General features: G+C 43.9%; 1 protein-coding gene across 1 annotated transcript; it reads left to right on the forward strand.

The window, feature by feature from the left end:
- The first annotated feature begins 597 nt into the window (after window positions 1–597).
- On the forward strand, window positions 598–17,905 carry ZNF518B (zinc finger protein 518B). The gene is made up of 2 exons (XM_060148511.1): window positions 598–678; window positions 11,168–17,905. The coding sequence occupies exon 2, from the start codon at window positions 11,343–11,345 to the stop codon at window positions 14,586–14,588; it is 3,246 nt and encodes a 1,081-aa protein (XP_060004494.1). The 5' UTR covers window positions 598–678; window positions 11,168–11,342; the 3' UTR covers window positions 14,589–17,905.
- Window positions 17,906–21,439: the final 3,534 nt, after the last annotated feature.

A 21,439-nucleotide genomic window follows, 5' to 3' on the forward strand; every position in this document is an offset into this window, starting at 1 on the left:
AAGGCTCTGGGCTTCAGGTCTGATCTTCCCCCACCTTTAAAAGTGAAAATATTGAGACTCCGAGAGGTCAGAGGACTTCCTCGCCCAAGGTCGCGCAGGCTTGTAAAGGAGTCAGGAGAGTTGGGATTCGAACCTGAGTCTTCAAGGTCATTTCGTTCACTGCTGCTTTCAAAAGAGAAAGAATTTGGACGCTGGAGATCTGAGCTCCTTTTCTGCTCCTGGACTTTAAGCTCCACAAGGCCAGGGAGCAAAGACCCCCTCCGCTTGGACCCAGCGCGGGCACACAGCAGGGGCCCACCACCGCTCTGCTGGGCCAACAATGGAAGCAGAATCAGTTCTTTTGCAGGGAGGCCCCGGAGCTTGCGGACATCCAGGCCAAGCATGGACATTGTGCGCAGTGGATGTGGACGCGTTCGGGCGAGCTCTGAGTCCAGGACCAGGGCTCGGCTGGGTCTTGGGCTCCGCGCCGCGCTGAAACCTGGTGAGGGCGGGCGCAGCTTTAGGGACCTCGGGCGCCAGCTGCGCTCCAGACGAGCCTCTGCACGCACACTGCGCACGCGCGGCGCCGCCAGGCTCCGCCCCCCGAGTAGGGACCTACAGCGGGCGGCCGCGGAGGCGGCAGCGGTGGCCTGCGGCCGGCGGTGTAGACGCCCCTTCCCGGGACCCGGACCCGGCTCGGTGAGTGGCTGAGTGGGAGGACTAGGGTGCCGGGTCCGCGTGCGCGGGGCAGGCGGGGCCGGGGTGCGGAGGGGTGGCGCGGGGCCGTGCGGGGCAAGGACAGGACGAGGCCGCGCCGGGCAGGCAGCCGGGGCCAGGTGGTGCGGGACTCGGCCCCGCGTGCCCGAGCCGCCGGCCGGCGTCTTGGCAGGAGGCCCCGGGGCAGACGGGTCTCGGCAGCGGGCCCCGGGCTGGGTGCGGAAGAGAGGGCGGCGGCCTGGAGGGGAGGGGAGGGGGCGCCGGGCCGGGGGTGGGGGGAGGGGACGCCCGGCAGGGGGCTCTCGCCGGGCCGGGGACAGGGAGTACGGACCTCGGGGTCCGGGGGTGGCGGCGGGTGCGCAGCCGGCGACCCCCGCTCGACCGCCTTTGTGCCGTGGCCGCGACCCTGTAGGCTCGCCCCGAATGCGCCGGGTCGCGACCCTTGGCGGCGGCGTCCGGGCTGCGGGACGGCCGGTGTGGAGCCGCCGAGCCCGGCCTCCTCCGCCCGCCCCCAGCGTTTTAAATGATGCATCTCCTGGGAGAGTTCCTACCGGTCGGCTCCGAGCAGGAAGTGTCGTCAGGAGGCCATTTTTAAAGCCTCCTGAGGGCCTAGGAGGTCAGCGTTGACGTGGTCCGGTTTTCAGTGGTTAGAAGAAACCCCTGCGATCCCTGGAAGGGGCCCGGACGACCCCTGGGGACGAGGCTGTAAACCCACTGTATCCGCGCCTTCCCTTCCTAGCAGCCGCGCTGTGAGACGTGGACGGCCTTGGATAACGTGTACCGTCGGTGTGTGTGCCAACAATAAACTTGAAAACCAGACTGGCATTGTCTTTCCTTGGGAGTTTTGGGGCATGTGCCCGGGGATGGGCTTGTCCATCTTTTGGTGGTGAGGGTGTAAAGGGAGGATAAAGATGAAGGTGTGACTCGGTTCTAAATGCTGATGTCACTCTTTGTGGGATCTCCCCCATCTCAGCTGCCCTTTTATCTTGTTGCCTTGGGGTCCTTGGGCAGTTTGAGGCCAGGAAACCACGCAGGGTGCAAAAGAATGAAAATGCCTAAATCGGAAAGGGAAAGCCAAAGGAGAGAATGAAAGAAAACACTTAAATTCCTCTATATATGTTGGTTATTCCGTGTATCCCGTGAAAATACGCTTGATTTTAAAAACTGGGATAATGAACAGTTGATCAACCTAACATGAAAAATTAGAAAGTGAAATACTGAGCACTGTGTCCTGATTAAAAACAAACGTCTACACAGCTCAACTGTTGTGTTGGATCCCTTAAACATTATCCCTTAAGCTTAGAATTGAAGTCACCAAGAGTGAGAAAACCGTGGTCTCCAGGAGCAGGCAGTACTTCCTATAAAAGAGCAGAGAGAATCAGAATGTATTTCTTTATCTCTGTCTGAGTCAGGTATGCAAAGTTCATTCCAACCCCTGATGTGTGTGCACAGCAGGAGATACTGGCCCAGCAATTGGCGATTTAAAAACCAATATCCCAATATAGTCTATTTAGGTAGAATACAAATGTTTGGCTTTTTTAAGTTATATCGACGTTATCTTTAACCTAGGATGCATTTTTTTAATTTTTTTTTCTTTCTTAATCTTGGATCTAACATAGCCTTGTAAAATAACACTTTTGTAGGTATCCAGTTTTGTTGTGCTGTTAAACATTCATTGTAAGGTGCGTTGTGAAAACAGACAAAGGAAGGCATTATTTTATTTATTGGGCCTCCTCCCTGATTTTTAAAAATCCAGTAATAGCAATTAAAAAACACACATCTGTCTACTGGTCTATTTGCTTTAAAGGAAGGGGATCTGGACCAGTTTAAGAGGAAAAAAAAGAACAAAGAACATTGTTATTGTCGCCAGGAAGGCTGATGTTTCTTTCATTCATTGACTCCATTCAGCCAGTGCTCATTGAGTGCCTTGTGTGACCAAGCCCTGTGCTGTTGACTGTGATAAACAGGGTCCTCACCGGTGATGTTTCTCAGTCTTGATTGTTCTCAAGCTGCCAGGCATAGACTGCATTTTCTTTGTTCACATATTCAGACTTGGCCAGCTACAATCTCCATGTTCCATCCTGGGAGTGAAAGTGGCTAGAGCCCCCCAGATGGAGACATCCTCATCATAGGGTGGGGAGTGGGGAGGCATCAGAATCACCTGCGAAGAATTTAAGGCACAGGCCCTGAGCCCACCCCAGCAAAAGGACAATCTGATTCATTCATTCACCTGAGTCCTGGGAAGCCTTTCTTTCCTTTTCTTTCAAGCTCCCTTGCTTGAGAAGCACTTTGGGGGCTCATTCCCCTTATTTTCTAGAAAAGTGCATGAAGAAACCAAGGCTACACGGGCCCAACACTTAAACCCAAGTGTCTGGCTTCTGTTGCAGGGCCCTTTGTGCGCTGCCTTGCTGCCTCCCAGGGTTCTGAGCGTAGAAGCCTATGCCAGGGCCTGAGGTTGACACCGGCTGGGACTCGGTGCCTGAGAAGAGAAGGAAGAGCCCATGGGACTCTCCGTGCTTTTGACTCAGTCAGCAGCTCAGTGGCTCCGGGCAGGCAGTAAGAACAGTGCCCAACTATGACTGCAGTTCACAGCCCTCACACAGCAGGGTAGCAGAAAACACAGAATTTAGTCTAGATGCCAGCTGACCAACTCCATGACCTCAGAAAAGCCACAGTATCTCCAGATCTTACAAGAAGCAGGTAATTGGAGGTAATTGGTACTTTGAGGAGTAATGGATGTAATGTATGAATCTGCCTTCTCACACACCCCTTCCACCTGACTTGGGCCACGGTGCTCCAGGATTGGCAACACAGCCAGCCACTGAGAGCATCCCGATCAGGTCACTAGTGTAGCATTTACCACTTTACTGAAACCACCCGTTCCCCTCTCTCCATCTCCTGATCACACTCCTTAGAGACAGCAGCCTGCGGCGGGTGTCGGGTAAACAGCCCTGGCTCATGCCCATTGTACTCACACCATGCCAGGCGCATTTCAGTTTCCAAGAATCTGCAGAGTGGTTACTGCCCTTACACACTCCACAGACAGCATCAGTGATGATGTTTCCAAGGTCAAATGGCTAATAAGCAAGGGTAGGAGCCAGAGTCTCCCTGCCTGCTCACACCACTACAGTTCAAGGCAGTGGCCTTGCCTCCCCTCCAGGCACCCAAGGGTGGATTGGATTGGTATATAAAAGATTGCATAGGAGTGCTGATAATGGCCCTGGCCATTCCCCCATATGCTCCTCTCCACCTGTAATGTCCGGTAGTGATTCTCAACCTTGGCTGCACATTAGAACCACCTGGGAAGTTTTAAAACTCCCAAAGCCTTCCACCCCACACAGTGGAGCCCAGGCATCATTATTTTTAAAGCTCCCCAGGTAAATTCTCTGTGCAGGAGGGTGACTAAACATCATAGGGACCTCTTTAAATAAGTTTAACATCCTGAACATATTATGACAAGTTGATTACCTTAATTCAGCCAAGGTTAAGAATCACTGATTTAGAATTATCTCAATTCTTCTTTGTTTAATTATAGTTTTTATTAAACTCTTGCTCCATTTCTTCTACAAAATTTTGATTTTAAGGCAAAAGTGGGGGGGGGTAGTACAAAGACACATTTGTCCTTCATTTTTATCACCTTTAGAGGCCTGAAGTTACTAGGTGTGTTTAATAACATAGAATTTTGTAATATTGCTTTTGTAGTACTACCTTGTTTTTACCTTTTTTCAAAAATGCTAACAAGAGCATATTTGCCTCTTAAATTTTTTTCCATGTATAGAACTGTAAGTTTTAGACTTTAAAAACTCTAACACTAGTCATGTTCTTTCTTTAGAAATGTTGTCTCTTATTTAAACTATTAAAAAAAAGCTATAATAAAAACTTCCTTTGTTCTCTGGTGTAGTTCCAGTTCACGTGCTCAGAAGTGTCATTCAGTCCCAAGGTAACTCCCTTTGTAGACTGGAGGGTGGGAGAGAAGATCCTCATCTCCAGCCAGAGCACTCAGCCAGAGAGACCTTTATCTCATTAGGCTCGTTTGTTAAAGTAAGATTCTGCTTCTCTGGGATTACTGGACTCTTCTACATTGGAAGGAATCTTAAACAGAAAAATGTTGACTTATTTGTTGTCAAAACATGTAGTTTGCCTGCCGAGCATAAGGCTACCTGCTAGCTGCATTATACCATTTCCTCACATCAGCCATGTAAATCAGGCATTATTCCCATTTTACAAGTGAGGAAACTCAGGCTCAAAGAGGTTGAGTCCAGAATGACACGGCTTCTAAGTCAAAAACGTTGGTTTCAAACCTTGCTCCTGAGACCCCAAGGTGATTGCTCTTTTCACTCTATTGCACTTTTCATCTGGAAAGCTGAGGAATCAGAACAGGGGCTCTTGTTCAGCCTTCTTGCCTCTTTGTGTGCTGCAAGCATTACACTTGGTTTCAGAAGGAAATCTAAGATCTCAAAGGTGTACATTTGTCAGCAACATTTGGAAGTATTTTTTGCCATCAAGACGGCCATCAGTTTTCAGTTCAGTCATTTCAAGTGCAAGATACATTAGCAAAAAGAAAATACTTCATTGATGTTTTTCATTGTTTAGATCTATTTACCATTCAGTTCAATTCTGATTCTTTGTAATTGTCTGGAAAAGTTCTCGCTGAGTGAGGCAACCGTTTCTTCTTAAATACTAACTTGAGAAACGTTGGCAGTTTACATACCTAATGTTGCATTGTTTCACTGATCAGGTATCACTCGTTTACATGCTAATGGTCATTTAGGGGTAGAATGTTTTAAAATTTTGGTTACTAGGAAACGTTAGTTAGACTAGCCTTTGCTATCTGTGGCTAAGTAGACAAAAGGAGCAGAGAGAATTTTGGAGTGCATGTGCCATCAGACTGAGGGCTTTGCATGCATGATCCTAGTTTGCTTCTCCTGATTACCCTCTAAGTTTGATGATATTAAAGCCTATTTCCTTTCCTGACGATAAGTAGAGAGAAATCACTTGCTTAAGGACCCAGCAAATAAGGGGCAGAATCAGAGTTTAAACGACAAACCTGCCAACTCCATTTTCCCTCTGCTCCTCATGGGTGGAGCAGCTATACATTCCTGCCCTAGCCGTGGATATGGTAGAAGCCACAATGCAAAGATTTCTGGAAGAGCTTCCTAAATTTGCTTCAATGTCCAAAAGATACAGTCAGTCAACTAAAATTTGCTGAGTTTGCTGGGCATCTCTCATGAACAAAAGCTGGATGTGATGATCCATGTAGCATGCACATGATTCAATTGTCCAGCCACTTTTTTTAAACTTTTCTCATTAACATCTGGTGTGGGGACACATTCATTTGCTACAGGGGTAATTCACAGTTCAACTGGGCTTGGAGAGGAAAAGGTCGTTCGGTAACTATCAGTAGATTATATGTAAACCTAAGTTGTAATGAGCACTCTTGTAGTTAAAGCATCTTTTCCATGGTGATTATAATCACCTGTTGGCCCCTTTGCCACTAAGGCAAGGTGGATGGTTTGGCCCTAGAGGTAATTATCTTTTAGATATTATTTAGAATTATCTTTTAGATAAAATTATCTTTTAGACTGTACAGCCAAGCAACTATATTTAAAATTATAAAATGAGATTCACTGTGTATTCCAGAAAAAGCAATTCCCAGGCAGCAAAGAAGCCTGTATTTTAGCCCCTTGGACTAATTATGTGATAGGCATTATTTCTTCTATTTTCTTCATAAAAAAGGGAGAAGAATACTCTTAATAGTTTTATGTGTAAGTAACTTACATAAGCACTTATAGTCACACTGTCCCATTTAATCCTTAAGACAACCTTGTGAGGTAGGTGCTGTTATTGTCTGGTTTACAGGTGAGGATTCAGACGGTTTGCTCCAGGTCAGACATCTAGAAGGCAATGGGGCTGGGATCTGAAACCCTGTAATCTGACTCCGCAATCTGTAGCTTTAAACACTATTTTCCTGCTTACTGCTCTTCTGATTCTGTTGAGCACTTGATGTTTTCGGTATTTAGAAGTCAAATGCTTCCTTTTTAATAAAAACTTACACAACCTTCATGATTTTTATAGCCCTAAATGTCACTGGTTTCTAACAAACTGTTTTTCTCCATCTGTCCCCATGATAAATTTTTAAGAAACCAGGTCAGGTAAGCTCAGAGGCAGAAGGAAAACCCACCAGTAGTGGATGCTGCCCTTAGGCTTTTTCCCCAGAAAAGACTCAGTCTAGAGGAAGCACATTTGTCACACATTGTGCCCCTCCTCTCTGTGTGTGGAAGCCGCCTTTGTCTGATGCTGGAGATAATTCTGCGTTAAAAAGCTCACTTTTTGCTGTTTAAAAGCAGACAACTTGACATTAAGTAGCTATTTTATTATTGTGTCCAGAGTTAATAATATTAAGTATTTTCTGTGTTTTCGAGAACCTTCCTAAATGAACTTTAAAAAATGTACGTCTCTAGTTCTAGGAGGTCAGATGCAGAGGTTTTGTAACAGGTGTTGTGAGTGTGGAAGGTAGGTGATCACCGACACTGGTGTTAATCCTGATTGATTAGTGCCCCCAGCACCTCGCACACACACGGCCCTTTATCTACAGTGTTTCATGTAATCCTTGGTCATCAGTCCACTGGACAGTAATCTGCCAAGAGGACCCAGCTTCACAGGTGGTTGTACATGAATGTGAACCAGGGAGAGAAAGGTGTATGGAGGGAACAAGGTCTTGGGAGCCCATTTACTCAGGTGTGTCCAAGTATAAATGCCAACATCAAAGCCATCTGAGTTCTTATGTGCCACTGCGTCCATTTACCGCTGTCTTGGGGTGCTACATCTGAGAACTTTTTCACCCACAACTAGCTCCACATGTTGCAGTGGCCAAAGAGACCTTTGTCTGCTTGTTTTGAAGAAGCCTGACATCTTTGTCACCTGGACGGAGGGAAGTACCAAGGTAGAAACATGCGTTATTTTGAGAATGGTTTAAAAGCCAAGAAGGCACTTTCAAACAGGTGACGTAATTGGGTCATGGCCTAGTGTCTTGCCTCCCTGTTAAACTGCATTTGCTAATCACAGCCTCATGCTTCATATTGACACTTGTTTCTGTGGATTCCTAATTCAAAATAACTGCTGAGATGGTTTTGCAGAAGCACCACCAGGAGGCTTCTGCATTACCGAGGCACCAAGCGGGCTTGGTTAGTTCTCTAGAGAGAGTTCTCCTGCAGCAGGATGCTCTCCTCTTCTTGCTAAGGTATGTGATTTTATCGTTCAGTCTGAGATTGCAAGTCTTCAGTTCCAGGAGGAATGACACCTCCAAGTTTTAAAAGGATTTGGAGAGAAAATGGCAAAACTGCCTTTTGTGATTGTTTTTTTTTAAAAGAGCTGGTAAGCAGGTTGTACCAGGCAAGTAAGTTACTTTCTTTTCTTTCCTCCCCCTCTTTTCTTTTTCCCTCCCTCCCTCTTTCCCTTCTTACCTCTTCTTCTCTTCCTTCTTTTCTCTTCTTCTTCTTCCTCTTCTCTTCTTCTCCCTCAGGATTATGAGGCTGGTAGATCAGATGTGTACATATCGGCTGGTACGCACCTCTTGTGAACAGAATTGAGACAGGAAAGGAGCAGATTAATGACTGGTCTATCAGGGATTAAGTTGTTTGTAGCTCCAAGGTCAGGATATAAGGAAGTTACAAGAAGGTTGGTTTCAGTTTTATTTAAGGGTAAATTCTGGCCAGTAACAACTATGTGAAAATAAAATTAGCTGCCCGAAGAGAGAAGGAGTTTGGCTCATGGTAGTATTAGAGCATCAACTGCATGACCAACTGATGAAGATGTTTTAAAGGATTGAAATGTTGCTGGAAGTTTCAACCAGTGATTTCTGATGCTGGCTTTTCATCAGAATTATATGGAGTCCTTTTACAAACCATAAATGTCTCTTCTCCTTCCCTCTCCCACTAAGATTTAGATTCATGAGCTTTGGGATGAAGCCCAAGAATGTCTATTTTAGCTCTGATTCTGCAGCTCCTCCAGATTCAGGAACCACTGGACCAGATCCCCTTAAAGCTGCTTTTCAGCCTCTGCATTCCTTGGGCCAGTGGTTTTCTTAGGCTCTGGTTGCAGCCATTGCTTCTTCTATTTTAGCAGGATGGAGATGCCCACTTGAACATGTTGACAATAGTAGCATTTTTAGATGATAAAAAGTCTGCAACTTCAGGGCTAAGCATTCATCTATGTGAGCACAGATGAGTGAGCAGATACAAATGGGTGGCTGGCTTGAGGTCACTTCATTAGTGCAGAAGTTCTGGGTATCACTTCTGTCTCCTTTCACTAAAGCCAGTTTACAAATCCAGAAAGTGAAGTGCGTCAGCTTCTCCCAGTGACTCATTTGAAAGCTCTGCCTGCTGTATATGTACCAGGAGTACAGAGGAAAATGACCGTCCTTGTCTTTGCCCATGCCTGTCAGTTTGCAGTTTGAGGCATCCACATGTCCTGTCCTGTGCACAGTCCCCCTGCATAGGTGTGTGTTTGAACATTGAGGGGATAGGTTTGCACCTTGCAACCCCACAGGCCTCTGCCCACTTGGTGTGTATTACATACACACTTGGGGTGGGGCAAGTCTGATTGTGTCCCTAGGTGCTTGTGATTGCATGCTGGGAGTTGTTTTTGAAAGGAGGCAACTGTCTTTTGCAAAAGCAAAATAGGAAAAGATACTACTGCAAAAGAAAATAAAGATTGTCATCAATGTGGTACGTTCTTACGGTGCTTTCCAAAAATGTTTTTAAAGGCAGGTTGTATGCTACATCTGGATACGCAATAATTGTTTCTCTCCACCCCACAGCAAGACCTTCTGCTCCCCCAGGTCGGCCTTTCAGACTTACTTTGTACAGCTCTTGGCCTGTTAGCAGGGTGCCAGAAGGAAGCTGCTAATTCCCATTCGTATCGCTGCCCATCGTTGAACAAGCACTTACTGAGGCCTCTGTGCGCCTCTTGACATTCAGGGAAGTGTTTTAAAATTTTAAAAGTGTTGTCTTGTATTCTTTAGCGTTTTAGTCATCATGGCAGGACTGTGGAAGAGGTTGGATAAGTATCCGTAATTCTTATTGCCAGATGAAAAAACTGAGGCTCAACAGGTTGAAAGTGGTTTTTTTAAGGTCATAAAAGAAAGGCTTTTAGCAGGTCCCAAACTGGAATGGTTTTTGTTTAGTTCTGTGTATTCTGAAAAAAGAATACATAGTTACAGATAATTACCTATCTTTATGTACAAATCACTGCATTACACATATTGTGGTATTGGCTCTAGAAAACAGGAGCTGCATTCCAGGCCGCCTTTCTTCCTCCCCTGTGTCCTTGCTGCCATGGTTTCACCCTCTGAGACTCCGGTCCCTGTAGCCGCCAGAGGCAGTGGCTGGAATATAGATCAGATCATGTCATGTTCTGTTGCTGCTCCAGTCTCTCCCCGGGTCTCCTCCTCACGTGGGGAGAAGCCACATCCTTATGATGCTGCACCATAGATCTTCCCCTGACCAGTACCCTCCACCCTTTCTTGCTCATTGCCCCCCAGCCTCAGCCTCCTTGCAGTTACTCAAGTGCTCCAGGCCCACTTCCCACAGAGCTTCCCCCTCCCTCAGCTTGAAACGCCCTCCTCCCAGGCTGCCCCGAGGTCTCTGCTCCAACATCAGCTTCTCTTGAGGCCCTTCCTGACTCTCCACGCCCCAGCCCTACAACTTCATCACATAGTTACACCCTGTCCCCCTTGCCTGGCTTTATGGTTTCTTTTCCCCAGTCACTTGCCACCATCTGCCAAATAAATATACAGTTTGTCTTCCCTCTCTGTACCATTGTGAGGGGAGGGACGGATTTGCTTCTGGTCACTGCCCTGTAGCGCCTAGAACAGTGCCTGACACCTGATAGATGCTCAGTAAGATGTTGAAGGAATAAGTATTTGTCTACCTAGTATTGTCAGGATAGTATTGTCTTCTTACCACTTGTGAAAGCAAATGGGGCACATGAGAGAGAGTTGGGATCCACCCCATAACATAGAAACAAATGGATACCTGAGCGGGAACCCTGGCTCTACCACTGGTTAACTTGTGTGTTTAGAAACTAAAATGCCAGCCTCCTAAGGTTTTAGTGAGGCTGTTATGAAATTACACCTGTGAAGTTGCTAGAATGCTCTCAGTGACCCTTAAAAATAACTCACTCAGCAAAGGCTATTCTGAATGACTGCCATGATTACCCCAGTATATCTATGTTTATGGTTGGCCTAAAGTAATGACTTTTAGAGGGGCGGAATTTGAAAATGTTTTCAGTTTAGGCTGGTTATTTGCCAGTTCTGTTGTACTGTGTATCACTGTATTTCAAGATAGTAGGTCAAGATTTAGCATAAAATCCCCAAGATCACTGAAATATTAGGGTAAATTTGGAAATACGTTAGCTAAACCTTAAGTTCAAGTATTAATGATGCTTTGTGATATCATTTTTTCCCCTTTAGTGTTGCCTGGAATATCAGAGAATTGGAAACAGTCATATTTTGGGATCATGACCTACTCTGGTGGTTTGTGAAAAAAGATAATACGTTCCTGGGAAGCCAGCTACAAAGTATACTGAAGGATGCTTCCTAAGAGTTTTATCATGTCTTTCTGGATTTCAATGGCCTCTTTTTAGAAATGCAAATGAAGAAGATGAAGGATAGTGGACAGCAGTTATGGACTACACAAGTGGATGACGGACACAGTTCCTTGACCATGTCACCCAAACAGCCTAATGCTAATCGAGCGACTCGCCCAGATAGACAAGAAGCTCAGACTCTTTTGTATCAAGTCTCTGAGGCAGAGGCTGCCACGATGACCGTTGCTACATGCGTAAAGTGTAAAAGTGTGTACAAGATTCCGCTTCAGGATCTGAAAAAGGATACTGGCCAAAGCCAAAAGGAGGACAAATATGTTTGCTTCAAATGCAGCCTAGGTGTGGCCCCTCCCCATTTCCATTTTGTGAATAATCACAGTGCTACTCACATAGGAAATAAACCAGAAACCATCTCAAGTTCTGTCAATAACAAATTTAGGGTAAGGAACTTTAAGCCAGGCAAATACTATTGTGATAAATGTCGATTTTCCACGAAGGACCCTCTGCAGTACAAAAAGCACACACTTCAACATGAAGAGATTAAATTCATTTGTTCTCACTGCAGCTACATTTCCTACACTAAAGGGGAGTTTCAGAGGCACTTGGTGAAACACACAGGCATTTTCCCTTATCAATGTGAGTATTGTGACTATGGTGCTATTAGAAATGACTACATTGTCAAACACAGGAAGAGAGTCCACGAGAAGGCTGGGGGGAAACGGCTGCCCAAAACCATTGCCAAGCTGGAGCCAAAAAGAATCAGTGCCTCCAAGCAAAACCCAGAGCTTTTAAAAGCTTCCAGTCCAAGGACTGCATTTCAAAATAACTTGTCAGATCAGCTTTCAGCGTTCTCCCTCCATTCAAATAAAGACAGAATGCACAACATAATGTTATTACCTGAATCAAAGGAGTACCAAAAAGATGTCGTGTGCATTCCAAATAAAGTGACGCTGTCAGAGCCCAGTGAAGTCAACCTGTTTGAGAACAAAAGTGTGGAGGTGGAAGTGTTATCCCCTGCAAAAGAGCCTGTTCAGCCGGGAATGCCATTAACGGTTGTGGCACCAGCGGAACTAATCATCCCTGCAAACTGTTTGGCCCAGTTGATAGATGTGAAGGTTGTCAATGGAACACAGCAGCTTGTGCTGAAACTGTTTCCTCTGGAAGAAAGTAATTGCCTTGCCGCTGGTGGGGGTGATGGAGGTAATTCTGAACATGTGACTAAAGAGAAAGATTCAGGCGAACAGGAAAAAATGGCTTCTGCAGAACAAACAAAGTCACTGATGATCGAAGGGAATGTTGGAAAACTTGCAGGCATCAATAATCTTCAATCATCAGTTCAGAAACAACTTAAAAACGTGAAGTGGGTAAGGTCTTATGACTTTTTCACCTCAAATTCTAGCGTGTGCAGTGGTGGAGGATCCTTTCTCAACCCTGATAGAGTTGAGGGTTTGCAGAAAAAAGGTTATACATATCCACAAAGAACTGCTCTTCCTTCCATTGCCTTAAAAGGTCATTCTCCATCACCTCTAATAAAAAATGGTATTTTAAGTGGTCTTGGAACTACGTCAAACTCTTTTCCATATAAAGCTGCCTTTTCTTTTACTGAAGATAGAAGAAATTTACACAGTGACTCACAGCAGTTATTTCCTCTTGCTGCATCGCCTGCAACCATTTCCTTCTCTGGAGAAAAGGACTCACTGCCCCTAAGTAAAAAGGACGTGGAATCTAGAAATGAGATCAGTTTTCCTGTAAAAATGGTTCCCCCTAATAGGAAGCTGAAAGATAACCAGACACAGGAACACAAGGCAGTTGCAAATACTGGCCAGATTTCCTCTCAACATAAAAGTGAGTATTTACACATAAACGTAACGGGAGAAGATGGAATCAGACCTCAACAGTCTGGGGATAAACCTTTGGATTTAAAGAATTCTGTAAAGGCTAATGACTCCTTCGAAGGCCCAGTCATCTCATCAGTGTTTTCTCTGAGCTCTGGATCTGAAAACGTCCCTGAGGGCGTTAAGTGGAATAGTTCAACGTCCAAAATAAAGTCAATTGAACTCTTGCGCAGAAAGATAGCCCAGTTAATTGAATCCTGTGGCAAGCCTTCATCTTTGGCTGCAAGTAATGCACATCGTCGTTCTGTAGGGAAGGCATCTAAGGTCACTTCGAAAGCTGCCTCTGAAGGTATTCAGGAAATTAACGTGTCATTTACCAGCACTGGCTATTCTGCAGGTACTCTCCCGAAACCTCAGGATGACGTTGGTGTTAATGGACAGCTTACTCATCAGCAGATATATCCGCACCTTGTAGAAGGCAGCAGTGGGAAAACCGAAAGCGGAGTAGCCAGGAAGCCACATTTGGCTCCTCCAGTATTGATCCCGAAGGGGGCTGTGCTGAGGGTTCTTAATTCCTCTGAGAATTCCCACGTTATAGAGGCTACATGTGAAGCACCTGTCAGCATCCCCTGCAGTGAGACACAGTTAATAAAACCCATTCCGTTCTGCCCAGTGAAACAGACAGACTTGGACTTACAGTCTTCGACAAGTGAAAGTGGGTCGGTAGACATGTCCCAGAATCATGATCTATCTCTTTGGGCTAAATCAAGAAAAGAGAGTGCAAATTGTAGCACCATGGTTAAAAAAACTGGACTCCTGCATGGACAGCAAGGAAGCAGTGAAATAAGTAAGCAAGGGAAACTGTTTTCCAGAAGTCTTCCTGTAAGTAAAAATAAAACCAAACAAGTCAACTCATCCAAGAAGAAAAGCAAAATTCAGGCTGATCCCAGCCGCTGTTTCAGGGATCCTTCCATTTTTCAGGTTGCAAGACAACTTCGACTGATAGCAGCTAAACCAGACCAGTTGATCAAATGCCCCCGTCGGAACCAGCCTGTCATCGTGTTAAACCATCCTGATGTCGACTCACCAGAAGTATCCAATGTGATGAAGGTAATAAACAAGTACAAAGGCAACGTCCTCAAAGTGGTCCTATCAGAGAGGACTAGGTGTCAGTTAGGCATCAGGCGGCATCATGTCCGGCTGACCTACCAGAATGTGGAGGAAGCCAATCAGATAAAAAGGCAAATGATGTTGAAAATGAAACTTAAAAAAGTTCATAAAAACAACTACCAGGTGGTGGATTCCTTGCCCGATGACTCATCACAGTGTATATTTAAGTGCTGGTTTTGTGGACGGCTCTACGAAGACCAGGAAGAGTGGATGAGTCATGGCCAACGGCATTTAATAGAAGCAACTAGAGATTGGGATGTTCTTTCTTCCAAGGGCAAATAAGTGAAAAATTGCTCTTGGAAGAAAATTGTTTTTCTTACTTTTAATTGATTCTGGTTTGGTTTGCTTGGTTTTGTGTCCCTCCCTGACTCTAGGATAATACAGACTGCAGGGATGGGAGGTTGGTTCAGTCTTCAGGTCTTCCTGGGAATGTGGAGAGCCTGGCGTCTGAGCCTGGTGACTGGACATCAGAAGGTGTCTGTGGCCCCCGAGGAAGTGCACACAGATTCACGTGTGTGCATTTGTCTGGGGCGAAGGGAAACTTTGAACAGATTTTCAGTGGGATCTGAGACTTCCCTTTGGTCAGCAACCTTTTTCTGCATAGATAAAAATCATTTTAATCCATTCGGAGGGGCAAGTTTAGAATGTTTTACACATGCTCTTTATATAACAAAATGCTACTGAAGAATTAAACCCAGGTCTTGGTGTACACATCCACTTATTTTTTTTTTTTTGCATTAACTCATCTCCTGAATATTTGGTACATAATGGAAAGTATATTTTCTACTTTGTTAGTTATCTTAAGTTTGGTTATAGAAAAGTGGCCCTTCTTTTAAATCCCTCACCCACTCTGCAGTGTTGCTAAGTGTTCTCTGTAGCACAGAGAGGTGGGCTTTTGTTGACCCTTTTAAAGAATAATTCCAAAGGTTGGCCTGAATTTACTACAACAGCAGGTGTTGTTAGGGGAAGAAAGGAACATTTTCAGGCTTTTGCTTTATTTTTAAATACCTTGATTTATGACAGCTGGGGAGGGAATGTGCCTTTTGGGGGGAAAAAAAGGAGAAGAAAGGGTCACAGAGGGAGAATATCTAAAATTATCTCCTGTTTGCCCTTACCACTCTCACAAAAGTCAAGTAAGTCATCAATTTAAAATGTGAATGAACAGGCATCTTTCAACAGAGATAAAGTTTGGGGAGACAAATCAAGATAGATAGGATTGTGACGAAAGTTGTAGCTTTAATGAGACTATCAGTTTTCATTTGGGAACTCATCGCAGACCACGGGTGGAACTTGCACACAGTTTTCTTTCTTCCTTCATCACCAGTGGATCACAGACACTGTTCCCCACCCCTGCCAGGTCTTATCCTGCTCTCCCTTGGTGGGTTTTCTGAACAGGCCCTCCTGTGAAATGAGATAGCTTCCCTGCTCACCTGTCCCTTTCCCTTGCTTGAGGCCCCTTAAGGTTTTCCCTGATGAAAATACTAAAAACAGGCAAGAATCAACAAAATGAACACCTCCCACCACCTCTGTTAAGCTTATAGGAACACTGTCCCTGGTTTTCATCAGTGCTACCAACCTGCTTCTAATTTATCTCAGCCGCAGTCAGGCTTTCCCTGTTGCTCACCTTCCCTGGGAAGCAGCTCCAAGAACACTCCAGCTACCCCTCCGCCAGCAGGAGTCAGGACTGGTGCTGGTCTCCACAGCACCTTCCTGTGCACTAGAAAAAAGCCCACCCTCTGCACCGTTGCGGCTGCTTGGGCAGATGGATGGCTTGACAAAAGCAGCTCAGGCTGGGTTCTAGGCCTCCCTTGCCCACCCAGCGGGGAACCAACCATAACGCAGAGCACACACAGCACAGCTACAAAGCAGCCCCAACTCACGTGTTTTCCTCCCTTTTAAAGACTCCTTCCTTAGGGAATTGAGGGCAGCGAATGAAACTGGGGGCTGTTACATCTGAGAAAGGCGTGAGTGAGATTTCTGTTGTGTTGGGTAGTCAGTTAAGAGACTTCCTGATTTTTCTTTCCACGTGGGAAAGTCTTAGATTATCCTCTGATACATCAGATTGTAATTCTTTGTAGTTGGTTCTCATTACAGATATTCAACGTGGCTTGTGTATAGTTTAATGATCATTAAGTTGATTAATTGGTTAGTTTTTATTGAAATTTAAAACTTGGGTTTTTTATATGTGTATATATATATATGTGTACACATATATTTTTTACCATATGAAAACTTGCAGTAGCTAATTTTCTGATTTCCTATTTTATAATGAAGTTACGTGGGCTGGAAAAATATAAAACATTTTATATTCTAGAAATAATTTATTTTGGAAGTACATTTTTATAATGGTCTGATCTCATTTTTAGAAAATGAAAGCACAGTAAGTGATGGGTCTGATTTATATGAACAAATGGGAGTAGAAACCCCGGTGGATCATTGCAGTACAGTATTTAGTCCCGGTGCATTTCTAGATGGTGCTTTTTGGGAACTGGATTGTGTGTACCGCTTCAGTACATAAAGGAGAGCATTCTTAAGTTTTATCCATGCGTAGATCTGTTATTCACTCCCCACCCCAGCCCCCATCATGAAAGAAGGCTCTTAAGGTGTTGAGAGGTGAAGAAAAGGCTGTGCTTTATTATTTTTCTCCTTCTATACCTCACTGCTTAGTAGCATCTTTCCTGAAAGGCTAGACCATGACCTTTCAGGAAAGATAACCATGAATCAGGTCAGAGTGTTAAGTGTCAACATGAAACATTTACACTTTGCAGCATCAACTGTTTTTCAAGTATTACCTAAAACTCAGCTTATGTACTTGTACAGAGGAAAATTTTGTGAGTAGAATATGTAGCTAGGCTTTTTGAGATTTCCAGAACTACAGTACTTTGTAAGGAATTCAGAGGGCTCCTGGAAGTCATAAAAAAAAAAATGAGAAAGCAAAAAATGGCTGTCTTCCCTATATAAAGAACTTTAGAAAATAGCTTGTTAACATGTAGCTTAATGTCATGAAATGAACAAAATTGGAGAAGGTAGGGGCAGAACTGTGTTGAGTATTTGTCTACTCTTTCTTACCTTGATTTTGAAGGGTCTCTACTCAGTAAATGTTACTCATAGTACTTACTACTAAAATCATTTCTAACTTATTTTTTAAAATAGGTTTTCTTTGGGGGATAAGAAATGAGACAACATTGTTATATTTATGATATGACAGTGAATTTTTTTTAAAAAAGTATACTCAAAATAGATTCTGTTTTACTCAAGTTTTTATCCCCAGTCCAAAACACTTTGTGAGCCCCACTCATGGGCCAAGTGCTCTTGGTTAAGCTAAACTGAACACAATGTATTAACCCTCAAAAGTTCCATCCCTCTTTCTTAAGCCACCCCAGAAAATGAAGACATGATGCCACTCAGCCTTTGGAATAACTTTTGAATCTGTTAACGTCAGTATGAGCAGAAAACAAAACATTGCATAACATGTTTTAAGCATTATTAAAAAGTCCTGCATTAACAGTTTGTGTGTCTGCTGCTCTGATTTTGAAACACGTATGTATATAGATAGAGAAGTTGGCATAAATTTTGTTAAATAAAGCAACTATAAAATTTTCTCTGTTCTTTCATTTCAAATGTTAAGCAAGTTGGCTATTAATTATACAGCCTGTCTTGTGTGATATATTTCTGAACCACATAAAGGCATCATTCTACATAATACAGGCGCTTTGAATTCCATAAAGGTATATTTTGAATTTGATGCACTGCTGGTTAACTAAGCATACCCTGAAATGAGGCCAGGTAACTTTGTTTTGCTTTGGCTTACATTCACAAGAGATGAGATGCTGGTTTGGGCAGCAGTGGCGATTTTCATGCCATGGTCATGTCATCAGAGAATGTGTGTGGGTCCTGCCCTCCATGTGTAGCCTCTCAACTAAGTGGGGCTTGGGTGGAAGAGTTTCCAAGTAGTCAGTGAGCCTGCTGGGCCATTTGAGTGTAATTGCATGGCTAATGCCATCTATCCAAATACCATTGATTGTTTAAATCTGATTCTACACATACTTCAGAAGAAAGAGTATGAGGATATTTGGAGAGGGGCATTCAGTCCCTCATCTCATTCCCAGCACCCAAGGAGTCCAAAAAAGAAGAGCCTTAGACTTCAGTTGAATATTGGCAAACCCTAAAGAAAAGATAAAGAGGAGATGATAGGAATTGCTGAAATTCACCAATTTGGCTTATTTAGTATCTGAGTTGAGATGAGTCATCCTCTAATCCTATAGATCTAGTCTAACAACTTGTCACCTTTGGCTGGTTATTTAGGGGAGTAGCAATCAGAGAAGGCAGCAGAAGCCTGAAGGGGGATTTGTATCGGCCTGGACTTCAGGGCTGGCTATAGTGTGACTAGAATAGGGGAGGGGCAGAAACTGACTTCAAGGCCAAAGAGCTGGGAAATAGTCACTAATCCACCTTTTATCGTTAAGAAAACTTAAGCTCGGAAAGGTTAACAACACCTGATTCACCAGGTTTACATGAAGATGAGTAAAGTAATGGATAGGACCGTGTTTTGGCAGGAAGCACTGATACCCTTTGTATCAGTAAAGCTGATACAAAGGGTATCTGTAAAGCTCTTTGCTTTACAATATATAGAGCCTTTTCTTGCCACAGGTGAGGCTCAGCATGCGTTGCTTTCCTGAGGTTCCAACGTGTATCAGGCATATTCATTGGGATGAGACACCGTATTTGGAGTTAGTCTTAGAGCAGTGCTGTCCAAGAGAAATAATATCCATATATGTAATCTTGACTTCCTACTAGCCACATAAAAGAGTAAAAAGAGCAGATGAGATCAAATGTTTTATTTGACCCAATACATCTAAAATACTATTTAAGCATTTTTCAATCTCAACATAAAATCTATTGATATTTTCTCTAAAAACAGAGTGTGTATATAATATATATATATATATTCTATATACACATTTTTTTAAAGTCTTCAGAAATCCGGTATATATTTTAAACTTAAAGCATTTTTCAATTCTGATGCTAAATTTTCAGTTAAAATGAGATGTAGTCCTACCAAAACACTTAAGTTGTGTTCAGTGGAAAGAATTTACACTGCCTCAGTTTTTTTAATTAAATTAGAAATTCAGGGAATTCCCTGGCGGTCCAGTGGTTAGGATTCTGTGCTTCTACTGCAGGGGAGAATGGGTTCAATCCCAGGTCGGGGAACTAAGATCCCACAAGCTGCGTGGTGAGGCCCCCCCCAAAATTTTTTTAATAAATTAAAAATTCAGTTCTTCAGTCACCCTAGCCACATTTCCAAGTGTTCATTACCCATATGTGCCTAGTGTTTATTGAATAGGACAGGAGAAGGGAAAACATACTGTATTGTACATATTAACCTACTTGTCGTTTTCTTGATCAGAAGGATCGGGTTTCATTTATGTGTCTCTAAAACTAGGGCAGGACTTCCCTGGTGGCGCAGTGGTTAAGAATCCGCCTGCCAATGCAGGGGACACAGGTTCCATCCCTGGTCTGGGAAGATCCCACATGCCACAGAGCAACTAAGCCCGTGTGCCACAACTACTGAGCCTGCGCTCTAGAGCTCGTGAGCCACAACTACTGAGCCCACATGCCACAACTACTGAAGCCCGCACGCCTAGAGCCTGTGCTCGGCAACAAGAGAAGCCACCGCAATGAGAAGCCCGCACACTGCAACTACAGAAAGCCCGTGCACAGGAACAAAGACCAAATGCAGCAATCAATCCATCTATAAAATAAATAAATAAAACTAGGGTAGGCTTGGCTAGGTTTCACTCACTTTTAGGGAATGCCAGTTCTGTGCCAGGTTCTGTATTAACGCCCAGCAAGCAGTTTGATTTCTAGATCTATCTATACCTTAAAGAAATGGTTGCACATGTGACTTTTTGAGGTTATTATTTACTTTGCAACCTTAGTTGGTCAACCAAACAAACGTTTATTTCTCATTCACGCTGTATCCACGGTCTGTCAGGGACCCAGTCTGCTGGAGGGGCCTCTCTTGTAGCTGCACCATCTGAACCACTTGGGCTTCTCCATCACCATGACAAGGAAAAAACAGGAGAGGGTCTTGCATGGGTGGAAAACAAGGCACAACACTTCCCCTCATAACCCACTGCCCAGAAGTGGTCACACAACCTTCCAAAGGGGCTATGCAGCCCCACTGTGCACAGAAGAAAAGAACAGCCTATCAACCACTGATGATTTCTGACCCGCTGGATTGTAGGGTGAGTGCTGGAGGCGTGTGAAGGGCAGCTGCTTATGCGGAAGGCAACCTGCCAATCTGATGGTTGTGAAATGGTAACAGTCAGCTAAGAGTTGGTGAAGGTATGGAGAAACAGGAACCTCAACATACTATTGGGCAATATCTAAACTTGAAAAAGCAGTGTATTGCTTTTGTTTGCATTTCCCTGATCCCTAGTGAGATAGTATACTTTTGCAAATGTTTATTGGACATTTTCATTTTCCATGTATGAACTGCTGGTATTCCTTACCATTGAACTATTTATTTTAAACTTTTAAAAGAAAATATAGACACTCCTAAAAATCCAGAAAGAAAAAAAAATGGTTTCCTTTAGGTTTGGCGCGTCTCGTGCTTTATTTTAGAAATCCTTCCTTACCTTGAAGTCAAAAAGATAGTCTATCCTACCTTGAGGTCAAAAAGATAATAAATTTAATATTAAAAATAAACTTCCATACAGTAGTGGACATAATAATAAAATACAAGCTGTCAGTTATAGAGTTTGTAAAAATCTTTTTCAAAAGGATCTAGGTCCAATTTTTTTAATATGAAACAATACCTGAATCCTATTAGATTCATATACTCAGAAAAGTCAGTTCCAGGTGAATTACTAACTCAGTCATCCTAACACCCATTATTGGGAGTCTATGCTTGTCTCCCTGCGTGTAACACTCCCTCCATATATGCAGGTTCCATATCTGTGTGTTTCTATGGCGGGGTCTCTGTGCTGCTGCATTACACTGTTTCTTGTGATCTTCAAAGTTAATTCTAATGAGACGGTTTACCATTGACAGAGGTATATACAAAATGAGAAGACTCTTCCTAGAAGATATTCTAAGGCTATTCTTGGCTCTTTGCTATTTCATGTGCA

Source organism: Lagenorhynchus albirostris, chromosome 4 (genome assembly GCF_949774975.1).
Source record: "Lagenorhynchus albirostris chromosome 4, mLagAlb1.1, whole genome shotgun sequence".
Lineage (NCBI taxonomy): Eukaryota > Metazoa > Chordata > Mammalia > Artiodactyla > Delphinidae > Lagenorhynchus > Lagenorhynchus albirostris.